The sequence below is a fragment of the Dunckerocampus dactyliophorus genome, chromosome 4 (genome assembly GCF_027744805.1).
Source record: "Dunckerocampus dactyliophorus isolate RoL2022-P2 chromosome 4, RoL_Ddac_1.1, whole genome shotgun sequence".
Taxonomy (NCBI): domain Eukaryota; kingdom Metazoa; phylum Chordata; class Actinopteri; order Syngnathiformes; family Syngnathidae; genus Dunckerocampus; species Dunckerocampus dactyliophorus.
Genome location: NC_072822.1, coordinates 1,875,492 through 1,890,304, shown reverse-complemented (window position 1 = coordinate 1,890,304; position 14,813 = coordinate 1,875,492). Strand labels below are relative to the sequence as shown.

Here is a 14,813-nt window from a genome sequence, read left to right as displayed (position 1 = left end):
AGTCACTCCCACATAAAAAAGCTAAGTAAAATTGCTCAAGGAGAAAGACAAAGTCACTGCAGGCCAAACGAAACACTAACAGCTTAGTTTGCTTGGTTGGTAGTGTCACACGCACACACACACACACACTACATCAACAATTACATTTACTACCCTAAATACTCCAAAACACAACAGGCTAGTATTCACTTGGAATGTGAAAAATCATTACATCAGTAATTTTTTTACTTCAACGATTTGGAGTGTGTGAGAAAGTAGAAAGGAAAACATAGCTTTCTTTGGCCAAATGGCATTTATCAACAAGTTAACGTATATTGCACAACACAGCAGAAATAGAACCAATGTTGTAATAGCGGGAAGGCGCAAACTGCTCAGCCAGCATGAACAGCGCTGACGACTTTATTGTAAACAACAGCGGGCAAGTGTAACACGCATGACTTTCACACCAAAAGCTGAGTAACGCAGCCGACATTTTAAAGCGAACGCAGAGGTAGACAAGGGAGCTGGGTGCTGATCCCTCATGATATTTCACATGCAGCCACTTCCATCTTGTGGAGATAATTAAAAAAAAAAGTTTTAAAAAGATGACATCAGGAGGTTGCCTACAGCCACAGTTAAAGCCAGTGTTAATTAGAGGCCCTGGCGGTTTTTCGCTTGTGTGTGGCCAAGTGACTTACTTCTCCATCAGGTCCAATCACACTGGTGCCTTCACCGCCTTCTCCATCCACCCTCTATATATATATAAAACACATCATGAGCAACCACAGCAGACTATGATCACAATGTTTTCATGTCTTGAGGAATGATTCCTTCCTTATGGGGGAACAATGATAAAGCCGGCGTGCATCCCACCTTCTTCTTCTTCTTCCTCCTCTTCTTCTCCTTGGCGGCCTGCGCGGCTTTGTGTTCATACACAAGGGAGGTGAGGTTGGCCACGTACTCGTCCGTCTGCTGCAGCAAGTACGCCAGGCGCTTGTCCTTCTTTTGGTCAATGAGTTTACGGTAGCCCTCCTCGTCCTCGGCCTGGGTTTGGGGGATTTCGACAGAAGGCACATGAGCTGCAGGAAAGGCTTAGAATATTACGTGCAGCTTGATGACAATGCAAGGCCAGAATTTAATGGATTTACGACTTGGTTTAGGGTTTCAGAGCTGGTGATGAGGAAGATCTGGTTCATTAGTAGCAAAACTGTACATCATCCGCATTCCTTAAGTGAGACATGAACACACTCGTCTTTCCCTTTTCTGTGTGTTATAATAGAGAATGCATGAATAGGATTCATCTATTTCGACTATAAAAAAAAAAAAACAATGTTCCATTTTCATAACGTGATAACGTGACCTGCATATGAACCAAGCTACAGCGACATTGTTATTGTAGGAGCTGAAACCAAAGAACTACTTTTTTGGCGTAGTGACACAGTGCCACTTACAACACCTCAGGCCACTACCGAGAGGTAACGTTAGCTACTGGAGATGCTGCTGTTGCATCCATCGCCTTTGAGCTTGCAAAAGCTAATGCCATGTTAGAAATCATGTCGCTAATGTGTATATTCCAAGGTTGTGGCAATGAGCTGAAAAGTTGGTCAGCTTTGAGATTCCACACACTCAGACTAAACATCCGTACAGACTGGAGCAGTGGATACTGACTCTCAACTGAGACCCGACGACATCGCTAGTAAGACTCAGCGAGATGCTTGTTAGCGCGCAGCATATTTTTTTTTAATTGAGGATCAGCTCAAAGAGGAGCACGAGTCTTGTGCTGGAAGACACAGTCATCCAAGTGAGAGCAGATATTTTAAGTGTTTTATAATGGTCTTATTTTACCCATGAAACATTTAGCACAAGTGCTACAAGCTAACGCTATGAAAATGGCTTAGTGTTTCACTATAGCTGCATCTGCCACAGCGACGTTACTCTGCCTCTGAGGAGTAAAACTAAAAAGTAGTCGTCAGCGGCGGCTCCCACAAAGTCTGCCATGATTAGTGGTAGCAAACGCGCCCTCTATGCTGCTGTTGACGGAAGTAGCGTTCTTTGCTATGTGCTCTGTGAAATCAATGCACCCAGGAAGGAAGTATCAGTCGGCTTAAAATGCTTGAAATGCCCAAAATACTGTAAATATTACATGTTATGACAAAAGTGCCTGGTACTACAAAGCTGAAAATGTTGTTGGAGGTTTTTGGAGGTGTTTTAATAGAAGGCTTTATAGGCAGAATAGGTGAATCCTGTTACATTGCCTTATTAGCTGCCTCATGTGGTACTTTTTCCAATATTTCGAGCGCACAGCAAAGAGAAAGACGTGTGTTCATGTCTCACATAAGGATTGTGGATGATGGGCAAAAGTTCAAAAAGTGCAGTTTTCTGTTAAAACTGGTGTAGGGCAGCGGTGCCAATTACTTCGATCGCCGCGTACCGGTAGATCGCCATGGTAGTTTGGGTCAATCGCGTAAACGTCACTTTGTAGGTGTCATATGGACACCAGTCAGCTGACATTAAGCTCCTGCTCCACCACGGCGTTTTATCTTTATTATTCTGATTACGGATAAACTAACTCAGTGGTAAGATGCTTATATCTATAGCAAAAGTTACCTGTTCACTTGTAAGGGCTAGTTATGTAGAAAAAAAAACAGTGTATTGTTTGATGGCTTTGCTTGGCGTCATGACTACAGAAATCTACGTTTTCCACACGTCTGCTTCTTAAACTATTATTTCATGATGAAATGGAAAATGTGCCCATTGCTGAAGCCTTTTCAATATGATGCCTTGATTTCGGCCGCATTGTCTTTTGCATCATCCTTTTCAATTCTTGAATATGGGTAATGTTTGATAGCAAATGCTAACTGGATGTAATACATGAACTGTGTCTGCTAATGAACATTACAGAGATTTTTCACTGACATATACCAGTACTCAGGTTATGTACCCAACTATTGAGGAATTATGTCAAGAGTTTTTTTTTTTTTTTTTTTTTTAAGTATAGTAAATATATGTATTTTCTATATGTATAGTAGGAGGTAGATCTTTAGGACTTGGTCATTTTAAAAGTAGCTCACAGGCTGTGATAAAAGTGTGATATACCCTGGTGTAGGGGAGTTTGGACACCATTGAAGTAAGGTGAATGAGTTGTATTACATATTTGGTGGAGAGGTTGTTACCATAAGCCTCCTCATTCTCTCCTTCTCGATCCTTTCAGTCTCTTTCTTCTGCTCCCTCTCCGTGTTGGTGTGCCAGGTTGCAATGGCTCGAGTGAGCTTCTGGATTTTTCCGGACACAGAGCGGTGGTACTCCTTGAAGTCTTTAGCATGCTGAAGAATACTGTTGAGATATTCCTGGAAAAAAAAACAACAAAAAAAACCCACCACAAACATTCAGTTGGCGCAGACAGAGACAAGTGCACAGTGGTGTTAATTGGAAACATGTCAACCTGGTGCTTCTGCCGGCGTTTCTTCTCCTGCTCCAGCTTCTGCTGCTTCTCCAACTTCTCCGTCATGCGCGCCTCCCTCAGCGTTTGGCGCTTGCTGCGTCGGTAGGCCTTGGAGTTCAGGGCTGTCTCCAGGGTGGTGTCCCGCCTCATGCACGCCACAACGTCCTGCCTGAGCTGGAAGAGGATGGATGACATCTCACATGGTCAATTTCATTTTACATATATTAAAAAAAATTAACATGAGAGGGAACAAAATGTTGTTTACCTGCCGCTGGAAGTTGAGGAGACGGAGTGCCTTGAGCTCCACCGTGGCTTTGGTCCTCAGGTCGGGCGGCAGGGAGCCCGGCAGACTCTCCAGCTCTTGGATGCGATGTGCAATCCGAGCCTGCAGCCTAATGGCAGTGGATAGTCACACTAATTCATTTAGAGATTCAGTGGCTAAAAATGGCATGCTCAATCTTTTGCCTTGTCATTTAAAATACCTGTACTCTCTCTCCTGCAGGATGCCCACCGGGTCCAGGCCCTGGGGCTTCTGGATGGGCGTGACGCGGTTCTGCTTCTGCTGCATCTGCAGCATGGGGGACACCTGCTGGCCCGCCGGCTGAGGGGTCAACGAGCCGCCTGGCAGGGGCATGGTCGGCATGGCGGGGGCAGGTGGAGGTGCAGGGGACGGCCGACCGCTGGCAGATGGGGCGAGGTGCTTGGAGGCACTGGCTGGAGTCTCACCACCCTGGCCTGGAGAAGCAGAAGCTTTAGTGTGATGCAATGTCAATATGCGATTGCAGGAGTAACTGCATTTCATTTCAAGTTGAAACACAGGTTGCACGGTATGTGTGCCACACAGCCTGAAAACACATCCTTGATATATGTATATACAGTATGTATGTGTGGAAGTATGACCATAACCCGAGGGGTGGATTAAATCAAATATGATTCTCTGTGAAAAAAATAAAAAGATTACTTAAAAAAAAATCAGCTATGGTTTGCAAAACTTGCAGTGGCGTTACATCATTTTCATTTTAAAAAGGTGTGGACTACAATATCTTTTCAAATATGTATGTACTGTATTTCCATCAGTAACATCAGTCACAGCGGGAAAACGGCAAAGTGTTCAAAAGATGCGTGGACACTTGCAACAGTATGTAGTACAGGAGCATGTAAACTTTGCCCACCAAGGACGCAGGTTTTATACAATAAAGATGCTGAAACCAGGGGTCTCCAGATACCAGATTCAGATCCGACCCGATACTGCCCCCTTGAATATTTGCTGATACCATTATCAAGCCGAATTATATGACTCAAACAGAAAATAATCAATAGCAACAGTACGTATGAGAAAAACAGTCCCATTTAATTCTTTAAGCATGTGACGTATAGTTTTATCCGACTTTACTCATGACCAACAGGGGCTGATCAGCTTTTTGTGTTACACGATGGTGTGGAAAAGTGTTTGCCCCCTTCCTGATTTTTTTTTTTGCATGTTTGTTAAACTTAAATGTTTCAGATCATCCATCCATCTTCTATGCCACTTCTCCTGTTTAGGGTCGCAGGGGCATGCTGGAGCCTATCTCAGCTGACTTCGGGCGAGAGGCAGGGTACACCCTGGACTAGTCGCCAGCCAATCACAGGGCACATATAGACAAACAACCATTCACACTCACATTCATACCTATGGACAATTTAGAGTCACCAATTAACCTAACATGCATGTTTTTGGAATGTGGGAGGAAACCGGAGTACTCGCAGAAAACCCACACACACACGGGAAGAACATGCAAACTCCACACATAATTGCCCCAGGGGAGAATCGAACCCAGATCTTCCCGATCCCGTGCTAACCACTAGACCACCGTGCGGCCTGTTTCATATCAAACAGTTTAGTTTGTTTAGTTTTAGTCAACTCAACTGAACACAAAATGCTGTTTTTAAATGAAATTTTTATTAAGGGAGAAAAAAAATCCAAACCCACATGTCCCTGTGTGAAAAAGTGATTGCCCCCTAAAGCTAATTAAGTGGTTGGGCCCCCCTTAGCCGCAACAACTGCAATCAAGCGTTTGCCATAACTTGCAATGAGTCTCTTCCAGCACTGTGGAGGAATTTTGCAGAATTGTTGTCATTCAACCACATTGGAGGCTTTTCCTTTTTAAGATCATGCCACAGCATCTCAATAGGATTCAGGTCAGGACTTGGACTAGGCCACTCCAAAGTCTTCAGCCATTCAGAGGTGGACTTGCTGGTGTGTTTTGGACCATTGTCCTGCTGCAGAACCCAAGTTGCTTTCAGCTCGAGGTCACAAACAGATGGCCGGACATTCTCCTTCAGCACAATTCATGCTTCCATTTATCACAGCAAGTCTTCCAGGTCCTGAAGCAGCAAAACAGCCCCAGACCATCACACTACCACCACCCTATTTTACTGTTGCTATGATCTTTTTCTGCGGCAATACTTTTACGCCAGATGTAAAGGGACACACACCTTCCAAAAACTCTAACTTTTGTCTCGTCAGACCACAGAGTATTTTCCCAAAGGTCTTGGGGATCATCAACATGTTTTCTGGCAATCACTTTTGCCACACAGGGCAATGTAGGTTTGGATTTTTTTTCTCCCTTAATCTTAAAAAGTTTCATTTAAAAACTGAATTTTTGTTCAGTTGTGTTGTCACTAATATTTACATGCATGTCTGTGTGGAGTTTGAATGTTCTCCCTCCATTCCAAAAACATGCATGTTAGGTGAATTGGCAGGTATGAATGTGAGTGTGAATGATTGGTTGTCCATATGTGCCGTGTGATTGGCTGGCGACCAGTCCAGGGTATACCAGCTGGGATAGCCTCCAGCATACCTCCGCGACCCTAATGAGAATAAGCGGCATAGAAAATGGATGGCTGGATGGATGTTTGATGAAACATTTAAGTGTGACAAACAAAAAAAAATGAAATCAGGAAGGAGGCAAACAATTTTTCAAACCACTGTAGCTAATAACTTCTTCTTGTCCCGTGGGAGTTCCCCGTGTAAGGCTGCTTCAAATGCGCATGAGTTTGGTCATATTCAACTTCGCTGGTCCAGTGCCACCAAGGGAAACTTGTGCATGACAAGCTTTGCAATCAGCTTCAACAACTTTTTCGGACTTTGAGGAAAAATACACACGGCCGACATCACTTCTCCTTGAAGTACAAAAAAACAACTCATTCTCTGACAGCATCATCTTTCTGTCCGTCCCAGCTTTCAAATATTTCACTTAAGTGTCCTTTCACATAGGAGCGTGATGCAAGACGACGCATCCTGTATCGCGATCGTTCCATCATCTTCAGACTCTCCTCCTGCCTTTATAATGTGCGGCATGAAAGTGGGCGCTCTAGTTCACTGCACTCTACAGTCGTCCCTCGTTTACCGCTGTTACTTGGTTCCAGACCCGACTGTGATAAGTGAATTTCTGCGATGTATGATTCAATGTTAATAAATGGAATGTTCTTGTAGTTATGACAACAGAAAACCTGTTTACGATCTTCTAAATTTGATTCTTAACATCATCGGAGCCCTCTAGACATGAAATAACCCCCTATAGTCACCTTTACATTTGTATTTCCCAATATAGTAAATAATACAGATTAAACATAAATAAGATAACAAACTCACACGTAAGCGGTTTCTTGTTGTGTTTTTTCTGGACAGTGTACTTCATGCAGTGGCTATTGTCTCATCAATGCATTGTAATGGCGGCTTTAAATGGCTTTACACTCGTATTATCCAATACAGTAGACGTAGTAAGAGCAAATAAGCTATTTAAGACTTAAATAAAACTGCTGCTCATGTGTGTCACAGTAAATGTGTTCCTCAGGGGGCCTTAATGGCGGGCGGACAGATGTGTGGAGGATATGAAGCGACGCCAGAGGTTTGGGTTTTATTGTAGGAGACAGGTTTACGTCGCTGTCCGCAGAGGTGTGGAGGGTGTGGTCACGTGGTCATTGGTGGGTGTGAGCAGAATTCTAAAGGCCGCACACTTGTCCCCGGGAGGAGGAGAGAGGAAAGGCTTGGAAGCCATATTTTTGTTGACCACTTTTTTGACACGCTATTATATACCATATTTTGCCATCATACTTTCATATCCTCAGTTTGCCACCCTGGTCTTAGCAATAAATCAATCACACAAAACACTTTCTGAAGTTCAGCATCTCTGTTAAGCGCATCACAAACGCATCACAAACGCACACCCCTGCCCACACCTCTCAACAGCCAAAGGTAAAAAGAGCCTGCAATAATTATTATTGTGTCTGTTGTGAGATCATTTTCACCTGCAATAAATGCCTGTTCTGGCGATCACGTCTAGTGCTTCTCTCACCGAACAATAACTGACACCTGGTGGCCAATGTGGAATAATACATGCACAATTAGAATGCTTCTTCTGCCTTGTATTTGTATTTTAGTCCATTTAGATACTTCATTTAGCCATTTCTATGCTTGCAAATACTTGGTTTCGTCCAAGAATAAGTATAATTTTCTTAAATATGTATTTTTTTTTACTACTAGGCCGTATTCAACCAGAAAACAACAATAATTTATTAATTCATTCGTTCATTTCTGCATTTAAAATACTTACCGTCGGGCCAAGGTTTGGGTCCTGTGCTTTGATTGTGACCTTGCAGGCCTGGAGTGGGACAGGGGCTTGACTGGGCTCCACCCAAAGATGCCATAGGCATGCCTTTAAACCAGAATACAAATGTACAAGTTCATAATTGAATAACTCTGTACGGCAAGTTGTCAATTAGAGTGCTCATATAACTGAGAATAACATTACATGTTGGCCGCCAAACTTGACGCTTTACTGCCATAAGAAATCCTATGAAGTATCTTCATACCTTGAGACCTGCTGTAAGGACTTCCACTCGGGCCCTGTTGTTGCTGCGGCGGCGGCTGCATCGGGGGTAGGCTCCTCTTGCCTTGAACAGCCAACTGAAGGTTTTCAGGCAGTGGCTGCCCCCGGCTCAGGATCTTGTAGGCCAGTATTTGAGCTCTGAGCTGCTGCAGCTGGGCCGGACTGAACGTGGACGGTCCTCTGCCGTGCTGGCCCATGCCGGACATGCTGGGAAGGCCGCCGCCCCCTTGGGGATCCATGGGCATCATGGGGCTCTGCTGGGAGGGAGGCATGTGGGGCGGCGTGGGTCCTCCGCCCCCAGACATAGGGCTAGACGCATGCTCGTGCACGCCCATGGGCGATGGATGGGGGGACATGTACCCTAAAGCAAGGACCGATACCACAATTTGCCTTCAAGCGCACCAACAGCATTTAGTTTTCATAAAAAAAGGGTTAAATGTACCCTGACTATGCTGGTCCATGGGACTCTGAGGGGGGCCCATGCCACTGTGGAGGGACCTCATGCCCACCCCTTTCATGCCCCCAAAGTGCATCACGTCTGCCATGGCCTTGTCGCTCATTCCCTCCATTGGCTGAAAAACAAAACATCAACGTTATATTTCACTTCCCAGAACTTGCAAAGAGGTAGGCTTCACTACACATCTTAAAATCTAAACGCTCTACCAACCAGCCATCAGTCAGCTACAGACATGTGATCTGTAACTTTGATCATGTTGTGGGGGTTTTCAGTGAATAGGCTAACCTTGCACAAAGTTGCTTCTACAATGTGAGTGTAATGTTAGCACTGTAGCGAACATAGCTATGCTAGTGTTGCTAATGGTTGTGTCCTCCTGTCCCAATCCTTAATGTTATGTTGTTGTGTGGTATACGGTGCATCAAATGCACAATAATGCAATAACAGCTCATTAGCATTAAAGCGACAGACACACAAAACGACGTGTTCACAGAAAGACTTGCTAAAAACACTTTTCAACTTTTGGGCCAAACATAACGCTACCACAAAAGGGTACCAGATATGGTAAAAGAAGGAAAGTGTGATAACCATTGAACCAAGAAATGCAACTTATGGCAACACAGGAGAGCGGTTTCAGTCCTCAGCGTAATGCTGCTAAAACCACATCATCATCAAAGTAAGTACACCGTTTATGGTTTTCAATTTGTACTACAAGAGGTTAACTTATTCTTACACTTGTGTAGCAGTTAAGAATGTAAAAAAATACAGTTCTTTCCACTTCATTATGTGTCATTAAAGTTATGCAGACAATTTTTTGTTTTGGATTTGTATTATATTGTTTACCTTGTGCATAGAAAACATAACATCTTGAGAGAAGTCGCCCTGTGCCTGTCCCTGCATGCCGTGGCCAGCATTGGGCGTTCCGGGCCCAGGGCTGGGTCCCATCATACTGTGAACGGAGCCGGGCGACGGGTCCGGTCCAGGGCTGGGGCCAAGGATGGGGCCCGGCGAAAGGCCCGCACCCGGGGAAGGGCCAGGATGAGACATTCCACCTGTGGTGTCCGAAGGGGTGGACATCTACTGAATGCTGGGAGGTTGGCGGCAGACACCTTTGTGGGAAGAAATGGGTGGGATGTCAATGGCGCTCATTCCCCAATCCCCCAAAACACACGTTATGCGAGCTGTTAACTTTGTCCACAGGTGTGAATGTGCGTGTGAATGACTGTCTGGGATAGACTCCAGCTCACCCGTGAAGTTAAAAGAGTTTCATAATATTGTGGCCTGTATAATTTTTAATGCTGTGAGCTCACATCTTTTATCATTTGGAAATATAACAATGCTGTACAATAGAATAAAATACATCAACAGCCTACATATGCTAGCCTAGCCCCATTTTAAAAAGCGAGTATGCACTTATCCTATTGGTATCTATGGGGTTTAGTAAAAAGCAGTAATGACACAACCACCAATGCTATCCACATAGCTTCCTGGTTACAATATAGCATAAAAAAACAATATTTAATGCATGTTATTTTGCAGCACCGTTATCTTACTTCCGGAGCGTTAAAGCCAACTAAAAGCGAGCTCTGATTGGATCATGGATCCCCCCAAAAAATGGTGGCCATCACGGCAACAACTCGCATAACGTCACTTTGGATCAAAGTGAGGACACGGAGCTTCGCTACAGTTCAACCCGCTCAGCCGCAGCGATGTTTAATGGCTCGACTGTGTTGTTGCATCTCCACAAATAACCTATTTCGGGTCACTGCTGTGGCTTCCCGCCCTTCTCGTCTCCCCCTGTCAAGGTTCGTAGCGAGCCAACGGCTATGCTAGCGGCTAAGCTAACGTTAGCCACCATGACACTTGTAGCCTAGCATGCTATCTGGCCTGGATGGTTCGGATTCTGGTAGGGTCCATGTCCTCCCCCCCCAAAAAAAGTTTTGACAGCTATGAGCGCGCTACGCGGTTAAATGATGTTGGCAGTGAAGCGTCAGGAAACAGCTTACCTCTCGGTTGGAGCGAAAGTGCACACAAGGCGATACAGATGGAATTATTATAATGTTAGTCTTAAATATGACTGCAGTCGTCAAGTTCACTCCCCCCTCCCTCCGTGCTGTTTTGCTGACATATTTAAAGTTGAGCTCCCTGTTTACGTCCCTCATTGGTCGTTTCTCACAGGAAGTCCCGCCTTCCTCGTAAGCGGATTGGCTACTGTGCCCTGTTGGTCCTTGTGTGTTGTTTCCTGGGCGTGTGATTTTGCGGTACTGTAACTTTGTGGCTGACACGTTCAAACTAGTTCAAATAGGACTCATTTGTCAACAAGAAGTTGTTTTACGCTACTTAAAACACTACGTAAAACAGATAAACGACTTTGATTGTCCAATGCCAACCCCACCTCACCTCACTGTTGATACAACCATGACCATTCTTAACATCACAGGCTTAGTTTAGTTTATTATTCTATTCTGAATAGAAGATGTCTTCCCAAAATGGCTGCCATATTGACCAGCATGTTTTGTGGGCACAAGTTGGTAAACGTATCCAGTTATTGTGTTTTGAAAGGTAGGAAGTGGGTGTTTTTTTGGTAAGCACAAGTATTTAATCCCTAGTGTGAGGTAGCATACAGTTGTTTTTAAGACGCTGAAAACAACACATTGTCTTCTGTCTTCTGTGGTGGACATGATGCGGATTTACTACTGCGGCTTTTTCATATAAAATGATGACGTTTGACGCAGCAAATGAAAACTAGAAGAAAGTCTGGTTCTTGTAATATTTATAAGTAACTATTTTTTTAAAACATCTATGTTCAGCTTTACATGGTAAATATTCTGCGTTTGTTTTATTTTAAAAAATCTTGTTCCATTCATGTACATGTGATCTCCTTCCATTTTAACCACAAGGTGGCAGCAACGGCCAAGCGAGAGTCCCCATTTTATGTGTGACATAAACTTTTTCCACGGAGGGGCCACACATTGCAAAATCAAAGGATGCGGAGGCCACCTTTGTGTAACCTGCCCTGCTTCGCGGCTCGAAAACAGGACCTTTGCAATGGGAGGCGAGAGCGCTGACCACACGGCCGAAAGCCGGGACTGTCGACCACGTGTTCAGCGCAGGTCTCAAGGCAGAGGGAGTGAGGTTTACCAACGTACACTTGCACAGCCTCAGAGGCTGGCATCCGTTACATTTGCAATTTTTAAAAAAAACCAACCCATGGAGATATGCTGTTTTTTTATATTTGCATCTCAGTTTGGTGTTATGAGTGACAATGCTTTTTATATTAGTATCAACTTTTTTGCTTTTTGTATTTTATTTGTGCAAATATTTCAACTTACTTCCAGTACATTTTGTTCCTCGTAATATTATGACTTTGTTCTCACATTTGACTTTATCGTCATATTATAACTTTTTCCCAACTTAATTTTCCAAACCTTGCAACTTTTTCTTTGTTTCGTTTCTCATATTACGACTTTTTTCCTTTAATTTAACGTTTTTATGCTATTTTTTTCTCTCACTATGATAACTTTACTCTCAGTATTTTGTCCTTATTCTTGTAAAGTTACTGCTCTTTTTCCATTTTTGCTGTAAATACATCCATCCTTTTTCTATGTCGCTTCTCATTAGGGTCGCGGGGGCATGCTGGAGCCTATCCCAGCTGACTTCGGGCGACAGGCGGGGTACACCCTGGACTGGTGGCCAGCCAATGGCAGGGCACATATAGACAAACAACCATTCACACTCACATTCATACCTATGATTAACCAATTAACCTAACATGCATGTTTTTGGAATGTGGGAGGAAACTGGAGTACTCTGAGAAAACGCACGCACACACGGGGAGAACACGCAAACTCCACACAGAAATGCCCAAGGGAGAATCAAGGGAGATCCCGATCTCCAGACTGTGACGGTGTGGCCAACATGCTAACCACTAGACCACTGTGCCGCCCCCTGTAAATACAACTTTTTAAAATATTTTATTCTCTTAATATTACAGCTATTTTTTAAATTACCAACTATTTCAACCTCTCGTAATGATGCCTTTATTCCCATAATATTATGACTGTATTATCGTATTACAACTTTTTCTGCAGCCTAATTTTCCAAAAGTTACAACTTTATGCTACTAAAATGATGTTATTTTTCGTCATATTATGTCATTATTCTCATAAAATCATGACTTTTTCTCGTTAGATTACAACTTTTTTCTCTTAATATTTTGGCTTTATTTTTGTAAAATTACTGCTGATTTTTTCCATTTCTGCTGTTTCCAACAATTTCAACTTTCTTCTTGTAAATTTTCTTCTCGTAATTCTGACTTTATTCCCATAATATTTTCCCTTTATTGTTGTAACATTATAACTTTTTTCCACAACCAAAATTTCCAAAAATGACAACTTTATTTGTTCTTTTGTTTGTTTCTCATAATTGTACAACTTTAAAAATTAACTATTAGCGGTATAAAAAGTAGTAGTGGTTGTAACTAATCATGATTAATTACCATTTGCAACCATGTCTGAAGTAGGACCATTTTTACAGTCTTTTATTGAATGAAAGATAAAAGACAGGACCGGATTATAATGTATTCGTATGTTTTAACAGCTCCAAATGAACGGAAAATGTAAAATCAAGCTAAAAGATAGCACACGTCTAAAAATCTGTTTACCTAACACGAGTTTCTAGTAGGAGAACACCTGAATCACACTTTAACCGTGTCATTATGAGCAATGAGGGGTTGCATTCAGAGACACCACGTAATTTAAGGCCTGTTTTGAGTATATTTTCTGGGATTTCCGAGCATAACTAAATGCAGTAAATTGTACTTCCGCATTAAGTGCTACAAAGTGAGTGATAAGAATATCCCCTTATTGTTTTTCTTTGTCTTTCTGTTTATTTAGACCACACATACTGTATACAACTAATAAAGCCGTTCTTGTGATGTTCGGAGTGTCCTCGAATGCATCTCCCAGTAGTCGAGTGACAATGAGGAATTGTCGTTCCGGACTCGGACTAGAGATGTGCTCGTTTGGAGTTGCGGTTCTGTTGATCACATCACAATCGACTTTATGCTACTAAAGTGACATCATATTTTATAGTTTTCTTGTTTAATTGTAATTTTAGAAGGTTCCGAGGGCCGTCCACAGTGCAGACCATCATTTGAATACCTCTAAACGTTTCACCTCTGATCTGCGCCCCTCCCCCGCGTCCACGCAAAAAGGATGTGGATGTAAATGCTACCCAAATAAAGAAACCTAAGTAATTTTGCGGCGGCGGCCCGCGTCCCACTCGAAAGTCAGCGAGCCAGGAAAAGGCTCGGCCGCAGTCATTTGGCAGTGAAAGGACGCGCGGTCAGCGGCGCTGCGTTCACCTTGAAAAGATCCCGGTGGACGAGTCAGTGGCGTGACATTTTATTCAAATTCCACAGGGACGTCCTATCAGGCCTTTGATGAGTCATTGCATCGTTTACTTAAAAAACAGTGCGTGTTGTATTAAAACATGAATGAATGGTGTCTGATTAGTTCACACGTGTGAGCCACATATTGAATAGTTCATATTAGCTGCATAACGTGATAAGCTCCAATTCCGCCTTTTAGAAAGACGATCATGCTCGGTTTTGAGTCATTTTAAATGAAGTACATTGTGTCATTAAAAATTATGTGGGGGGGGGGGGGAAGCAAAAATAAACACTTGTTTTCTAAACGGAGCTACGGGGTTGTTAGTATTATTCTACATTGACTGCTATTTGGAGGGATATAACAATGTGTTGGATTTATTTGAGCTGTCGTATCCTCACACACACACACACACACACACACACACGCACACGCACGCACACACATCGCATTGTCATGTGCAGGTGTGCGCAAACAAAGGTGTGTCGTCATGTACTTAGAGATGAGCCACAGTCGGCGGCCGGCATTTTCTGGGGAGAGTTTCATTTGAATAACCATTACTTACATTGTGGTGCGCTTGTTTTTATTACCCGGGGGTGGAGATGGATGTTTGAACAGGGGGGGCTTTGACTTGAGGAGACAACGTAGTTACACTTTGTCCCAAATCCACATAATAG

At 43.3% G+C, this 14,813-nt stretch overlaps 1 protein-coding gene across 1 annotated transcript in view; it reads right to left on the bottom strand.

Annotated features, from left to right (window-relative positions):
* Window positions 1-10,893, bottom strand: part of smarca2 (SWI/SNF related, matrix associated, actin dependent regulator of chromatin, subfamily a, member 2) — a 53,500-nt gene extending 42,607 nt beyond the window's left edge. Inside the window, exons 1-11 of the mRNA XM_054772812.1 lie at window positions 10,753-10,893; window positions 9,590-9,855; window positions 8,735-8,864; window positions 8,276-8,653; window positions 8,017-8,118; window positions 3,904-4,156; window positions 3,687-3,813; window positions 3,422-3,595; window positions 3,153-3,326; window positions 853-1,023; window positions 678-731 (exon numbers count right to left, since the gene is read on the bottom strand). Of these exons, the coding sequence (XP_054628787.1) occupies window positions 678-731; window positions 853-1,023; window positions 3,153-3,326; window positions 3,422-3,595; window positions 3,687-3,813; window positions 3,904-4,156; window positions 8,017-8,118; window positions 8,276-8,653; window positions 8,735-8,864; window positions 9,590-9,823 (1,797 nt within the window). The 5' untranslated portion in view covers window positions 9,824-9,855; window positions 10,753-10,893. The remainder of the gene's footprint in view (window positions 1-677; window positions 732-852; window positions 1,024-3,152; window positions 3,327-3,421; window positions 3,596-3,686; window positions 3,814-3,903; window positions 4,157-8,016; window positions 8,119-8,275; window positions 8,654-8,734; window positions 8,865-9,589; window positions 9,856-10,752) is intronic.
* Window positions 10,894-14,813: the final 3,920 nt, after the last annotated feature.